Source organism: Liolophura sinensis, chromosome 4 (genome assembly GCF_032854445.1).
Source record: "Liolophura sinensis isolate JHLJ2023 chromosome 4, CUHK_Ljap_v2, whole genome shotgun sequence".
NCBI classification, from domain to species: domain Eukaryota; kingdom Metazoa; phylum Mollusca; class Polyplacophora; order Chitonida; family Chitonidae; genus Liolophura; species Liolophura sinensis.
Window position 1 is genome coordinate 9,739,986 of NC_088298.1, and position 16,427 is coordinate 9,756,412.

The window sequence follows — 16,427 nt, forward strand, 5'->3', positions numbered from 1 at the left end:
CTGGTAACAAGACTACTGCAGTTCAATCTCATTCCTTGTTAAGATAAACATGGCACTGACAGTCTTTCAGTGTCACGCTTGTAACGACACAAGGACAAAAACCGACGCTTGTTTCTTTTCTTAATACGGAATATCATCTTCGCTGATATATCAAAGTACTGAAATGCTTCTCAATCTTCTTTTGGGGTTTTAATCTACGGTTTTCTTGTTGCGATCAGTCCGGAAATTAAGAAGCCTGCGGTGGTGACGTCAACGAAGATAGCTGTCAAAACAACTTTGGTTCGCTAAGCTGCCCTCGCTTTCCCATTATGCTCACAGATGACGTTATTTCCGAATATTTCTGATCACTGACGGAAAATATGCATTAAACAGAGGACTTATTAAGAAGTATAAATTATTCCTCAAAAATGAAAAGAAATGTCATTTTTTGGCGCATATTTTTCTTACAATCATACTTTGCGTTTTCATGGACTTCCTTTGCATCCCATGACTAATGCTAAAGAGATGGCTTAAATCTAATTCTGTGCTATATAGCATTTTGAGGCGTGATTTCAGGCGTGGAAACCATTCATAAGTATTGACGTTTCAACAATTATTCTTTCAACCTCAGAGGATTAAAATTCTGACCACTGTAGTCTTGGCCCATCCCTCCACCTTCATCCCCCGAATGGCCGTGCAAATCTAAATATTCTCCAGACGGGCAACATCTATAACATTACCCTGCACTTGAGTTAATCATGTTATATCATTGGCAGATTCCACAAAGAGAATTTTGACATCAGTCAAAAATGAAAAACTTCACAGTGACATTCAGTGTATGATGTTCACATCAGGTTTGCCCAAACTTTACTCTCAGTCCCCAAACTTAACTGTCAGATAAAAAAAATTACTAAACCTCTGATAGACATTAGGAATTTTAAATTCAGTCATACATGGCATTTCTAAAATAGCTGCCAGGACTGTCAGGCCGCATGGTATAGATCTAACCACAATAATTCAGTTCAGTGCACAGTGTCCTATTCGCTGGGGTCTAGAGTACACCCGTACCGGAAGGCTTGACCCAGTTCCCTAAACCACTTGTTTGCAGCTGGAAAGATATAAAAATGAAAAGGAATTAATTTCTCAATGAAAAACAAACAGTGCCAAAAATATATAAAAAGTTGGAAAGTCGCAGTTCACTTCCAGTCTACTTCCTGTATCTATTGTCTATTTAGTAATCCATACAAAAAGGTAATAGTTAAACACTGTGTTTTGAGAAAGCTCTTCTAGGCCTTATATCAGCAAAATTGAAGTGCAAGATAAAGAGGAAAAAATGTGAACAACATTTAAGACGATATGTAGTAAAAGCAATCTTAAAATTGCCATCTGGTCACTGTGTCTTTTATAGAATGTTTCTGTGGGACATTAAGATAAAATATTAAATACAAGATATATTTGTTCAAAATAATTCTAACCCCATTTTGTTCCCAGTAACAATGGACATCCGGCATGCAGACTTCGGTCATCCAGAACTCCGCTTCGTTTTATATTATACCAGAAAGCAGCTGCACCCTGTCGGGAAACAATGGAGAAGAAACTAAGTTAGATAACTCCACCACAAGGGCATTTTACGCTGTAATCTAAGATGTTGAAACATTCGTATACAATGCAGCCCGCAATCATAATGGTGGTTCCGGGGCAATTACTCGTAAGACCATTTTCCAAAGCAGCGTTCAACACATAACAAAAATAGGAAATAAGGAATTAGAACCATATCATGAGAAAAGAAGCAGTCATCTGTTGATCCAACACTAATCCAACTATGCAAATGAAAAAAAATGTGTCAATGCAAACATATCCTTACGTTTCAGAGATGAAAGTCTTTAGCTCCTGCTTGGAATATTTTTTAAAAAATTGTCGTGTTTCTAGAAAACCACAAATAGCAGATGTTTGAAATTTGGCAGCAAAATTCTCGCAGCAAATATTATCTTTTTGAAAGTTTTGAAATTTGTTCTTCTAGGTCACTTAGCTTGGCGGCCATACTGGATTTAACTCAGAATCATTACACATTTTCTTCTCGAGGACTACCAGAGGAATCTTTCTCGTGATTGGTCGAATATATGACGTCATAAATAGTTTTAACAGAGCTTTGATATAACTTTAATGTATTCCGATGTATTCTGGGTCATTGATTCGGAATCTGCTTTGGCTTCCGACTGTGTTTGGAACTTTTCGAGATATGTTCAAAAAACGTATCTTAGGGTAATGATATCGCTACGTACTTTCAATCAGCTGTAAATAAAAAATTACGAATTTGTCAGATGTGTAATTTGCACGAAATTGTAGTCGAAGATACCGGTATGTACTCTCCGTATCATCTGAACCATGGTGGCCAGGATTTTTCGAAGCAGACTGTACTGTGCCCGTCTTAATATATCAGCATCGCTGTGTTGTTGAACGACTGTTATAAGCATTGTCATATCGCAAACTTCTCAGTACCGAAGATGAAGCTGAAAACGTTCTTGCAGACTTCCTGGAATCCGTAAAACTGAAGGCAGTCCCATTTTTTATTGTTACCGCATTAATGTTAACTACCCCTCTACACCGTTGAACTGTGTTCGAATGTTGATTTCTCAATAACAGCAGTTGGCGTTTGCTCGGAAAACGTATTCTCTGGGCCCTGAACAATTTCCTTTAGATAAGTACATGTTGTACAAGGATTTTGGGAAGTGTTCTAAATGCCAACACGTTCCTAAAGCAGCTTTTGACACTTGGAGACATGGACACTTTTTTGAGTTCAGAGGATTGACAAACTTTTTAAAAGTGAAACACTAACACGTATTTGGAAGCTGTTTCAACTTACAAGTGGATTAGATGTACGTTTCCCTACGCAATGGCGATTCTGGTTCAAGCTGAAATAGGCATTGTTCTCTTGCAATGCATGTCTATTATACGTAACCAATTTGCCCACAAAACGTCATCGCATGTACAGGCAGGAATGAACAAAAGGCAACAAAGCTTATGGCCGAATGGAAGCTTCCCTATAACACTACACACTAGCAGGAACTCTAGCAGGAAAAACAATGGACGTGGGAAAGCTTCCCTATAGCGTTATATACCGCGTCGTTACACACAAATACTCGTACCTTTATAGCAGGAACTCTGGCCTTTAAAGTCGGAAATACTGTTGCTCCACCGGCTTTGACATCTGTCAGCTGAAAGAAAAAGTTGGACAGAAATCAAGCAAGTTATATGTGGATCACATAATTATTCTAAACTTTTAGAGAAAGAAAGTTTTGTATGTAACCTGGCATAATGTAATAGGGCAGCGCTATTTGGTTCCAGACAGAACCTTTGCAGACTGGTTTATTAAGGATATCTTTGAATGAGTTCTGTATAGAACCCGTTGAAAGGTTGAGACCATATATATATGGTCTTTATTTATGGTCTTGAATGAACCATAAATATGTCCTTAGGAAACACTCTCATGGTTTGTGTAACAAACCAGGATTCTGTTCTCAGTTTTTATGAAATGCCCCTAAATATCTGCCAGTAAGCCAATAACAGAACATTTGCCCGGTATAGATGCCTTTACGGCGCTAAGGGCAAGAGTCGACAGTTCAAATCCTGCTTCTGTTGATTTGTCAATTCATAAGAGAAATGACAAGAACCCAGTGTTTCACTCGACGAAGTTTTGGTTTTACACAGGGTCATAGCAAAGAACCTTCCGCGCGTGCTCGTTATCCTCAGGTGTATTTTAGGCTACATATTTCCACCCGGTTTTGTAAAACCAGATGTCTGTTATCATACTTCAGTTGTGGCTTTGGTTTTACTAGCTCACTCAACCTTCGTGTTTTTCCGTAGGCTTTAACGTTTTAAAAACGTTCTATCACCATTCTGGAAAGCGCTTAATTAGCGTTAAAAGTGCTAAGAGTCTTGTAAGACTGAAGAAGAGAAATGAAAACTGTTATGAAATCCATCAAAGATATTCTCAATGATCAGAATGTTTCCTTTTCATTTATTAAGGCTATACGTTTAGCACACTTACATAAAACATCCACGTGGCGACTCGATCTCCCGAGTTTTTGAACAGTAAATTATCTTCCAGCCCCGAGTCCCGGTATAACTTCTACAAAAATGTGAACATTTTGTAAATCATACAAGTAAAGAAAGATACCCGTACAAGAGAATGTATTCGACAGAGATTTTCGTCATAAAACAGAATAAGCCACTTCAAATCAGAAGAAGAAATTCAAGAAATATATTTACAGAAGAGGCAAGATTCGATAGAATTTTTTTGTGCTTGATTAAGATTTGTAGACTGCCTTATAATATATAAGGTGACACGGCTGAAGTGATATTATAAAAAGATGACAAACGTTGTACTATACACCAAAAAAAATAATTCACTGGTTTTTAGATTTTTTTAGCATGCTTTCTTCTTGTTTGACGTACATGCACATCATAAATCTGATTTTAGATCCTTTCAAATGTGTGAATAAAAGAGGTATAAACTGAGAGGGAGCCGATAATGAACTAAGAATTCATACCGTAAAATCATGATGAGGTTCATACATGAACTAAGAATTCATACCGTAAAATCATGATGAGGTTCATACATGAACTAAGAATTCATACCGTAAAATCATGATGAGGTTCATACATGAACTAAGAATTCATACCGTAAAATCATGATGAGGTTCATACATGAACTAAGAATTCATACCGTAAAGTCATGATGAGGTTCATACATTCCTCCTAAACCGTAATTCAAAACCTGGGGGGCAAAAGGTACATTTATTGTATTATTCACAAGCCATAACTGGGTCATTTTATATTAATAGCAGCTCATTAGTGATGAACTTAGTTTAAACCTTCTTCCTATCCTTCCAGCCCAATTTAAGTCAATAATGACGTAAGTACTTTTCGTTACTTATAATTATTTGGAATAACGCAGGGTTAACGGTAAAACTGGTGAGAATTTATAGTAAAAGTGGAGAGCATTTATGGTAAAAGTGGCGAGAATGTATGGTAAAAGGGGTGAGAATTAATCCCAAAACTGGTGAGAATTAAAGCAACAAAACACACTTTGAACATCATGTCTGTTAACAATGAAATTTTTCAGAGTGCACCCATTCTATGTTAAATGTTGAAATAGGGCTTTTTGTGAACATTTAAACATTAAACTCGTAAACATCACATTTTATCTGAAAATTAAACACGAAAGTACAAAAATCGGTTTTACATCCGCAGGATTCAGCAATGCAATTACGTTCAATAGGTATCGCCACAGAATTTCAGCATTTGTTTTTCAATCATTAAAAATCTAGTTCATATATATAAGAAACTGTGCTTAGAATTATTAATGCCCTTTCCCCTGACAAATACATATTTGATGCATTTTTTCATTCTAATTGATTTTTTGTGTGATTGGTGTTTAATCCAGCATTTAAGAATTTTCTTTTTTTTAGGCACCTTCTCTGCCATAAAATGAAAAAAACAAACAAGATAAAACTTCTCCCAGCCAGATCGGCGTCTAACCTGGAAAGGCTCAGCATAGGTGTCCCAGTGTCTGACGCTGGCGTCAAGCCCCGTTATCAGCGAGATCCTCTTACCCAACTTAATGCTCATCTCGTAGTTATCAGCTAACCACGCACTGCAATTAAAGGTTCAAATTTCCATTATTGTCGACAACGAATAGTACAAAAAGCGAAAACACAAGAGTACATATGCTGCGATAATAACATGTAATACTGTTTTTAAAAAAAAAACAGCCTAACTGGATCAAATCTGCTTTGAATTTTAAACGTACGCTTGATCATCTTTCGACTTATTCTCTTCACTCATGTCTATTATCCTTTTGCATTCCAGCGTACATATATATTGTCTGTCTGATTCAAAGGATCTATACCGCAATCAATGTTTTTTTCTCTGTGTCACGATTTTAATAAAGAATCATGTTTTCACTGAAGTCGTATCTCTAGAAACAATACTGTTACTCATTCAATCTACACAGAGTCACTTTTATAAAACTCTACAGTCGTGAATATTGCATTTTATTAAACCGCTCCACTGGGTCAAAAATTACCCTTGCTATTTGAAGCTGTCACCATTTGTTCAAATCATTAAGCCATACTTCCATATATTCAGTTCACCGTGCAAGTGGCAAGCTCCCGTGATAGAATACTTGTAAACAACAAAAAAAGTTAACTACATGCATAAATACCTTAAATTTACTACTTGAGTAAATTCTGAATATTTTATTATTGATACTCACTTTTCGCTGATTCTAGCTTCTGAGTACATACTTCCTGCATTCTTGACGTCCCCCAGAATTGACCGAGACAGCTGTGGAAAAGATCAGGCCATATTCTTGTCTTTGCGTGGATCTCTTCATTATTTAAACTATATTGTTGTAAGAGTCTATCAAATGTCAAAAAATCTTAGTCGCAACACGTTATAATGGGACAATCTGGATTATTCATGGTTTCAGAAACTTTGGAACAAAACAGAGGATTCAAATATGTAGGTGTTTACCTGTTCTGTAGCTGTTTCTATCATCCAATCAATTTCGCTCTGGCTGATGACGTCATGGAACAGAACGACAGGCGGGTCGATATTTGAATATTCAACTTTGGTCCAATAGATTGGGATTGAAGTAGATTGGTAATTGCAGTATAGTTTCGCCATCTCTCTTGGGGACTGACCGGAAAACAAAAGTTACGTTCCTGTTAAAAGTAGTCTAATGGCTCACCCGCTCTCCTAGTCCTCATGATTGGCTGTAAATCTTATTTAATCTTTTGGAAAAGAATTGAAAAAATCTTAATCGCACATGTGCATATGCTGTTGTGTGTTTTACCCGTGCAGTTGTTCAAGGACTCCTCCGTGTCTTTACATAAAAGTGTAACACCAGATGTATTTCATTATCTGTGTACGTTTTTTTCACTCCTAAATATAGTCTGTTAATTTTAACAGAAAGTATTTTGTCTTCGTGATGCTAGAATGTATTCTGTCATTATAACAGATACTGTGTCATTTGTAACATATGTAACACCATGTTAGTCTAATACAGCCTTTATGTACAGTTAACAGAATATGCGTTATGATTAACAGAATAATCTGCAGCAGTAACAGAATATATACATTCCATCATTACACAGACAACAGCATCATTGTTAAATTTAATAGATTATATTTTAGAGTAGCTATGAGCGCAATCTGTATTTGTTGTTAGAGTAGCTATGGGCGCAATCTGTATCTGTTTTTAGAATAGCTATGGGCGCAATCTGTATCTGTTTATAGAGTAGCTTTAGGCACAATCTGTATCTGTTGTTAGAGTAGCTATGGGCACAATCTGTATCTGTTGTTAGAGTAGCTATGGACACAATCTGTATCTGTCGTTAGAGTACCTATGGACACAATCTGTATCTGTTTTTAGAATAGCTATGAATGCAATCTGTATCTGTTTTTAGAGTAGCTTTAGGCACAATCTGTATCTGTTGTTAGAGTAGCTATAGGCACAATCTGTATCTGTTATTAGAGTAGCTATGGGCACAATCTGTATCTGTTGTTAGAGTAGCTATGGGCACAATCTGTATCTGTTGTTAGAATAGCTATGGGCACAATCTGTATCTGTTTTTAGAGTAGCTATGGGCACAATCTGTATCTATTTTTGGAGTAACTATGGGCACCATCTGTATCTGTTTTTAGAGTAGCTACAGGCACAATCTGTATCTGTTTTTTAGAGTAGCTATGGGCACCATCTCTATCTGTTTTTAGGCTAGCTATAGGCATAATCTGTATCTGTTTTTAGAGTGGCTATGGATACAATCTGTATATTTTTACCTAGCTGGAAATAATTTCCATCTGTTATACTTATAGATAAAATATATATTTATCTTTGCATATGCATACAGCTGTTCTTAACTATAGACATTATGTAATTTTATATCAGCCCTTTCATATTGTCTGTCTATTACCTGTAGATATCGTCACCTATGACAATAAAACATAAATATTAACAGAGCCGCACCCTACCTTGATCTGCCCACGACACAGCCCCTCATATTTTTGGTAGTAAGGGAAGCTAGGGTGAGGGGGACGACGGAACACCTTCTTCCGGTCATTCTCAGACATGCGCTTTACCGAGTTCCGGTAAAACTCGAGATCTCGAATCAAACCACGGTTCTCGGTATCTGTGAGACAGAAAGATTTTAAGTTGTAATACATAAACATGTAATTTTCGTTTAGCTACATGCTCTTGTTGTTGTTGTTTTTGTTTGCTTTGTTTTTTTTGTTTAATTCATTGAAGTTTTAGCCGATTTTTTTATTGTTGTCTTCCAAAATTAACAGTGGGACGTTAATCCTGAAATCAAGAGTAGCTTCGATTGATTGACTGTTGTCATACACAAATGCTACACTTTCTTGATTTTTACGCCCAACTCAAAAATATTTCACTAAGACGATGGTGGTCAGCATTATTGTGAGGAAACCGGGCAAACCTCCCCTCGAAAAGCGAGGGTAAATATTTATCTATTAATTTAATTATGTTTTAGACCCTGCTCAAAACCGTTTTCTGGCTTCCTCTCCGGCCTTACGCGAGGAGGTCTTTCAGAAACCTGCGGATGGTCGTGGGTTTCCACCTGTTAGCCTGGTTGATAGTTTATTCCAGCCCTGACGTCGAGAACTGTGAAGGGGGACAATCATAGAGCTAACCGTTGCTCGGGTTGTGCCAATACGATTGCTCAAACAGATCCGCACAAAACATCCTTTTTTTTAAACATCGGAACCAGCCGCAATATGGCTTTTACAGCCGCACGAAAATTATGATGTGTGGCACAACATACCAAAAGAGTGTAAACCTCGCGGCCATGAATTCATCAGTAATGGACGCTACAAGATGTCAGGAGGTCAATACGACTGGAGCTGCTCATTTCCAGTGACTTAAGACATGACGTCACTAACTCTCCACAATACTCTCTTGAGGAAAGATCAGGTGGTAAGCACACGAATTAGTTATGTTATTCCTGGAGCCATTGCAGCAGAAAAGGACTCAACAGATAACAGTTTCAAATCCAACTGCCACTAGTTCGGTGGAAGTCAGGAAGTTTGTCTGGTACCAAGGTCATGGCGGTGATTTCCCAAGGGTTTTTCCGCTTTCCTTCAATTGACCACTCTTGAACACGACGTAAATGACGAAATAAAAACAACGAAATAAGTGAATGACTGTCTGTGTATTGATTAATTCACAACTTACCGTACTGTAAAGCTTCTTCTGCGACTTCTAAGGCTTTGCTCGGCATACCGTACTACAACAACACAAAGGGAAAAGCTCATAACAACATGGTTGTAAGTTCTTCACCTATCCTAAAAAGACTGCGAGATAAAGAATCGTTGTGAAGTGTCTACAAGATTTTCGATAAAGATATGAAAATTTAAGCTAAATTACACATTTTACCTTGACATGCGCATACTTTTCGTTTCATCGTAAAAATAGATTGGTTCCTATGGTAACAGTAAAGCCAATCAATGCCTGTCGATCTGTTGTATTGATCTTACAGCCAATACACGAGTCACGTACACACAAACTTAACACCTGGCGCAAGTGACCAAAAGTAAACAAGTGCGATCATTTAACGTACAATAACGATGTCCAACCAGTGTTCACCGGGTCAATAATTCTCTTCTTTCTTATATGTATATACGTTATTATCAAAAATAGATCACCATCGTCATGGATTCCGTAGGAAGCCGGAGTAGGCATATAAAAGCAATACTACCACTGATTGGCTATTTCAGTGTGAAACTTGGACTCTTGATTCATTCATGGAATACAACACAGGTAGAAGTATAGTCTTGGTTATGTTTTGATTAAGTTAAGTATTAGATTCCTGTTTATTTTCCCATGTTCTGATGAATGAGACGAGAAAAAAAGGATATGTACCTGAGGGTAACTATAGGTATAATTTGTGACAGAGAAATTGACATTTTGATGACGATAATCTTCACAATTAGGATATCATTTCTTTAGCAGGCGAACAGAGCAGCCTTTTATTCGATTAAAGTTGCGTCTGTTGGGTTCAAATTCCACTCACTTATTACAATAGACTGTACAGGATACAGTTCATTTATGGAATTAACGCAAGAAAGATGTACTTAAAATATCGGACTTACGTTAAACCAGGACGAAGCCAGTTTTTTCATTGCTCGCGCTGTCTTTGTCTTGTCGACGGTTGATTCCATTTTTAACAATGCCGCTGACTGGTTATACCACAGCACCGACTCATACATGAGGTCTCTTTCTCTTGCAGTATCTCCAATCAGGGAGAATTCGTGTGCCGTAAGTGGGACCGTCTCAGTGCCGTAAATGATTCCTTTTGCCAGAAGTTCCATGGGGAGTTTGTACGTGTTTGTCAGACGAATCAGTGCCATTGTGGCGCCAAAAAAGTCGTCTTTTCCAGGCCAAACACCCATCTGTGTCTTTAAGTCTGCCACACTTTGGTTAAATTCTTCACGAAGAGAACAAATGAATGGAAATCATCACAATATAGGATCAGCTGAGTACTTGGTAGTAACAGTGTGTTTTGGTTGACAGTTTACTGCAATGATAAATTTGTTTGAAATCAAGCGGTTTCATTAGCACCTTAACTTGGAAAGAATAAGGTACAGAACTTAATTTATTTATTTATTTATTTATTTGATTGGTGTTTTACGCCGTACTCAAGAATATTTCACTTATACGACGGCGGCCAGCATTATGGTGGGAGGAAACCGGGCAGAGCCCGGGAGAAACCCACGACCATCCGCAGGTTGCTGGCAGACCTTCCCACGTACGGCCGGAGAGGAAGCCAGCATTAGCTTGACTTGAACTCACAGCGACCGCATTGGTGAGAGACTCCTGGGTCATTACGCTGCGCTAGCGCGCTAACCGACTGAGCACACGGAGGCCCTACAATACTTAAGTATAGCGCGCTGTCACCTACGCATACAAAACGTCACATTTGGTGTCAGGCTGTTTTTTATCAGCCTGAATGTTCAGTCATTAAATAAATTTGGTGATAAAATTCACAAAAGAGTTCTTAAATTACCATGTAGACTTAAGCGTGATCCTAACTCAATCAAATCATGCAACACACATACCATTCCCTCCCTTCCCCCGCCAGGCAAACGCACAATTTGCCCTCTATGTTTGAATTCATTGATTTTCAGCAGATGACATACCTGAGTTGAATATGGCGTCTTCGCATTCCAAACACGTGAGTTTGTTGATGACGTCAGACCAGCCCTCGGCAAACCGTCGGAGTAACTTGTAAGAGTTGATGGGATTCTCTACGTATTTATCTTCGGACACTGCTACAGCATTGGCCTGTTTGGCCTCGGTCAGAAATCTGTTAGGGAAGATTGACAGATCTATTGACTGATTGGCCAATGTCATTCATTCATTCATAGATAGATCCACTCATGGATTCATTAACTCCTATAATGACCAATTAAAGAACTGATCGGTGATCTGTTGGATTAAAATGATGTGTTGAACGAGTGATAAACTGACTGATCAAATAACGCGGGGTTAATTAATAAACTGAATTGACATAATTGGTACAATACGATGATTTATTTTTTTTATTTATTTATTTGGTATTTTACGCCACTCTCAAGGATATTTCGGTTATACAATGGCGGAAGTATTATGGTGAGAGGAAACCGGATAGAGAATGGGGGAAACCCACGACTATACAGGTTGCTGTAAGACCTTCCCACCATGGACAGAAAAAGCCTGCATGAGCTGGACTTGAGCTCACAGGGACCGCACTGATAAGAGGCTCCTAGGTCATACCACCGCACAGTAATACGATGACAGGGATATTGTAAACTGAGCATATTGATTAAGTGATTGATGTTATAGTGGTGTCATAAATGATTAGCGAAAATTGTAAAGAATTCCTTCATATGACGGGGGAAAATACGTGACTAGGTAAAACTGAAGGTGTAATTCAAGGGCAGTTTCTATTAAGAAACCATCGAGAACAAATAAAAATGTTTAACATTAAAGACCAATGAATGCGGTATTTAACATATGTTGGAGAAAGAAGGGTTGGTGTCGGAATATTCTGATGCCAATTAGTACAAATTACATAATAGAATTCACAAGAATTTCGTCACTAGATGAACGTAAAGTTAAACAACACTCAAACAATATAAACCATGAAGAGCTGCCTAAATTTTAAACATTTTAATAAATTTAATTCTATTATAATTTTTATAAAATCCATAACGATAATTTTTAATTAAATAGTTTATGCATATTTGTTAACAATATGTACGATGGTTCAATCCGGCAATATCTGATGAATAAATATACTGTATATTAATAAGTAATAACTTAATCGAATAAGCCTAAATTTCGGAGGCTGCTTTATTTTTTTATCACAGAATATGCAGTGTTCCAGATTACAATTTATCAGGATAAAGGACCTAAATAGAAAAAAACCATTTGTCACATTTAATACAGGTTAGTTCACAAACACTTATACCTAGAGAATACAATCAGAACAGCGGTGAAAGTTGGCAAATGGTGACACGTAACTGGTGAAATACGGCCTCTTGTCAATTTACCTCACCTAGGGTTTTATACCATTTGTTCGTGCAGATGCTTAAATAATACACTGTGCACGCCCCTAACACCGTGGAACACATAGAATAATATGAAATAATGATTTTAATGTCCGCCCCTCTCAGTGATGAAATGTGTACTCACTCCTTCAGCTGATTCGAAGTGTCCGATTTCTCCGCACGCTGTAAGTATACTTCCAGGAAACCGATGAGCTCTTTTTCAATTTCCGGTACCTTTGTCATTTTCATCACCGAGGTGAAGACGTTCCCATAACTGATGTTCTTTGAGACAATTGCTAATATTCCAATTGCCAGGAAAAACTTGGCTAACAAGGTATTCATCTTGGGGATAAATACGGAATCAACTCCACATTCCTCGAGCGATGGAATTTATAAAGCAGAATGAGATTAATGCCTTTTCCCCGCGATTCCTTCAGTTTTACATGTAATAACGGTAACTTTTTAGCCAGTCGCGTGGCGTTCTTGTCTTAGCACAAGCCAGAAGCTCAGTGTAATGCAAAGAAGACTCACCTGATGACGTCACACAGGTAACATATGTTGCTGATAATTACACTCGTCCTACTGTGTTAGCCCCTAAGACTATTGATTACACCTGTAAATCATCGCCAGGTATTTTGTTTACAGCCCTTTAGGGCTAGCAGCGGAGACAGTGCTTAAACACCCTACCCCCTCCTACGGATCTCTCCACCCCACCCCCAATTTTCACCGCTTTACGGTTATTCTTACCGCGCCAGAATTGAGCTTACAAGATGTTACCTACACTTCTACACGTGTCTATGTTCTTTGTAGGGGCCCGTCACTCCACCAACAGGGTCAAACAACGTGTTGCATATTGCTACACTGACATCACAAGTTTATGATCCCTAAACAGTAGCAAAAAATTAACATGGACGAGTAATGAGAAATTAATGGATTAAAATAAAAATATAAAAAGTAAAACAATTATAGCGCAATTATAATCGTATTTCCCAATTTTAGTGCAACTGAAATTATATCAGAATTCCATTAGTGTCACCCTGAAGTCTTTTTTATTTGTACATATATTATTGTTATCAGAAAACTAAAACATCAGTTTTCAATGGGAATATGTAAGGAATAATATATAAATGGTAAGTTAGGACGAAGGTGTTAAAGTCTATTCTACTCCCAAAATGAGGTAACATGATAAAACGGCATATTTCATTCTGCCGTTATTTTTCACACCATCCACAGAGATCGGGAATTTTAGACCAATCACCAACAAGCTGAGTAGGTGACCTAGATATCTAAAGTTATGTATGCATGAGGTCGTGTCTTATTGTTGTTTGACTACATGCAGGAATGTGAAAGTTATGTAATAACAAAAGTGATATATATTGATGTGAAATAACACCTTTCTCACCGAAGGAAAGTCCGATATTCCATCTATATATCTATATATAAATCATACTAACAGATATAACATGTAAGCAAGTTCAAATCATTTTATAGCAGAAAAAACAGCAAGACGGTGAATTATTCAGGGAGGTAAACGTACCAGCCGGTATGTTGCGTGACACAGTCGATTTTGTATAAATGATTACCACAGATGAATTCAACCACGAAGCTGGAGCTTTCCCGCATTTCCTCGCGCTGAAAGCTCATGAACATGGCGCATTGGCGCCAGAGTTTTAACACCGAGGTACAGAAGGATATGCAACAAAGACGAATATACTGTGCTAATATTTCATCAATGTTTTGTAAATGAAAGTCTTACTTATTTAAAGGACATGTCAGCACATGGCTTAAACATATTTCAATCGAAAACCGGGTTATCAAGCTTTCTAAAACGTGTCATACTTTATTATTTTAATGAGATTTCATCGAATAACATGTCAATACTGCACAAATGGTTGATGTGAACCGAGGCAGCCATCTTGAGAATTGTATCCAATCAAACATTTTGCTGTCAGCTCACGAGGCCTAAGCTGTGACATAGCCTTTACCCAATCAAGTGACATATGATAACACAAAACTAGTGTATAAGACATCGTTTTGAGATCGGTTACAACAAATTAGTTACATATATATTTTCGTCGTTCATTTTACCGTTTAGTACTTCCTGAATAAAAAATGTCAGTCAGTAAAAAAATTCATCAGGGATGCCGAAGGTTTATGGAATGAGAAGACGGCATCTCACCGGACAACGCTTAAAATTAATTATCTCTTATGATGTAATTGTTTACTCTAAGTTTATAAAAAGTGAAGAATTTAAATCGGCTCCTTTGTCTTTCTTTCATGCAAGGGAAGATTTTTTTTGTTTTCTTTCATAAAATACAGTAAAATTATGGAATGAATGAATGAATGATTATGGCTTAACGCCACATCGGCAATATTTCAGCCATATCGTCGCGAGTAAAATTATTGAAACGTTGTGTTCAAGCCGAGCTGCTTTCTCTGACGTCCGTGATAACTAGGTGAGCACCGCTCTTGTCTAAAGCCCCGTCCAGACTATCTAACATCACTCAACTTTTGTTGACTCAACCACTCGAAGTTGAGTAGTCTGGACGGATTCTTCAACTTTGTTCAACAAGACTCAACACTATCCAACATTCTTTAATCGGAAATGTTCATGTGTATTTTTTGTCAACAAGTTGAATCAAGTTAAGCGAAAAGAGCCAATCAGCGGGCGTGTAGAAATGATGTCTTGAGGCACATGCCCTGGGCAAAATGCAGGCACGAAGTTGAAGAAACCGTCCAGACTATCTAACACGGCTAACAGTGGAAGAAATATCCTCCCAGTATGTCTAATTTCCGAGAAAACTATTAATCACTTGGACCTTCATCGCCGAAGTCAGCAAGTTTTATCTGCCATAGGCTATTGCTTTGACTATAATACGGAAATTAACTTCGAAATTAGAGAGCTAGAGTAAACGTGACGTCACCTTGCCGTCGATAATAGAGACGTCAAGACGAAGTTTAGCTAAAATTTTACTGGGATGAAAAAAAATTAAAAAATATTAAATACAGGTTTATGATACTTTGAATGGTAGTCTTTCCGTGGACATAAACATTAGTCAGGTGCTGTCTTTCACCTTATTTTCTTCTTTTCTTTTAAGTGTGATGGTCAAACATTTATCTCAATTATTTCATCTTCTTCTCCACTGAACTGCTTATCTGCATGTAACGGAGATGTAAAGAATTACAAAAATGTATTAAACAAACAAAAAAATAAAAGTAGGTAAAATGAATAAAATAAAATGACGTTTGAAAGAAAAAAAATAATTGCAACGTTTAATAAACAAAAAATGGGGGCCTCCGTTCTGTCTTTATTCTCTTATTGTATAGACTATGTCTTGCGGGAAGCTATAGAAAAACCAAAAAAGAGTACCTCAGCTACGGCTTTAAAAACACTTTATTCAGAGAATCTCAGATGTAAAATAAAGTCAATTACGGTAACACACTTTCATAAATTGACCGAGGTTGGTCATAATTTCCGGTATGACGTCACATTGTGAGCCGCAAATTTCAGAAACACTTGGCTCTTCAAAATTGCTGTAACAAACAGTTCGAAACAGCAAATGAACATACAATGAAAAAAAAAAGTTTGGGTCAAAATCTGAGTTATACAACTGAGTTAATTCAATTCGGAAAACTGAGTCATATGATCAGCTCGGCTGAGTCAGGAAACTCATATGGTTAGTCGGGAAATTATACAACTCAAATTGTTGAGTCAGTTGACCCAAACATTCTCAGTGTAGATTTCATGGAACTGCGAAAAGAAATGACTGCAGATTTAGGTTTAAAATGCTCTTTGTGATCAACAGATGATTAATAGTTTCATTTCATTGTTAGTT

The 16,427-nt window shown here is 37.4% G+C and overlaps 1 protein-coding gene across 1 annotated transcript; it reads right to left on the bottom strand.

The window, feature by feature from the left end:
* Nucleotides 1-275: 275 nt before the first annotated feature.
* Nucleotides 276-10,482, bottom strand: LOC135464904 (prolyl 4-hydroxylase subunit alpha-3-like). The gene is made up of 11 exons (XM_064742472.1): nucleotides 10,153-10,482; nucleotides 9,236-9,287; nucleotides 8,017-8,174; nucleotides 6,517-6,681; nucleotides 6,257-6,327; nucleotides 5,521-5,635; nucleotides 4,706-4,756; nucleotides 4,028-4,108; nucleotides 3,126-3,194; nucleotides 1,455-1,551; nucleotides 276-1,087 (listed from the first exon to the last, which is right to left on the bottom strand). The coding sequence occupies exons 1-11, from the start codon at nucleotides 10,450-10,452 to the stop codon at nucleotides 1,017-1,019; spliced, it is 1,230 nt and encodes a 409-aa protein (XP_064598542.1). The 5' UTR covers nucleotides 10,453-10,482; the 3' UTR covers nucleotides 276-1,016.
* Between the last annotated feature and the right edge of the window lie 5,945 nt (nucleotides 10,483-16,427).

Coding starts and splice junctions, on each gene's coding strand:
- LOC135464904 (XM_064742472.1), bottom strand. CDS start 10,452: ATGGGTGTTTGGCCTGGAAAAGACGACTTTTTTGGCGCCACAATGGCA. Junction 6,328..6,516: donor TAGAAACAGCTACAGAACAG/GTAAACACCTAC, acceptor TCTTTTCCACAG/CTGTCTCGGTCAATTCTGGG. Junction 4,757..5,520: donor CCTATGCTGAGCCTTTCCAG/GTTAGACGCCGA, acceptor TTTGCCCCCCAG/GTTTTGAATTACGGTTTAGG.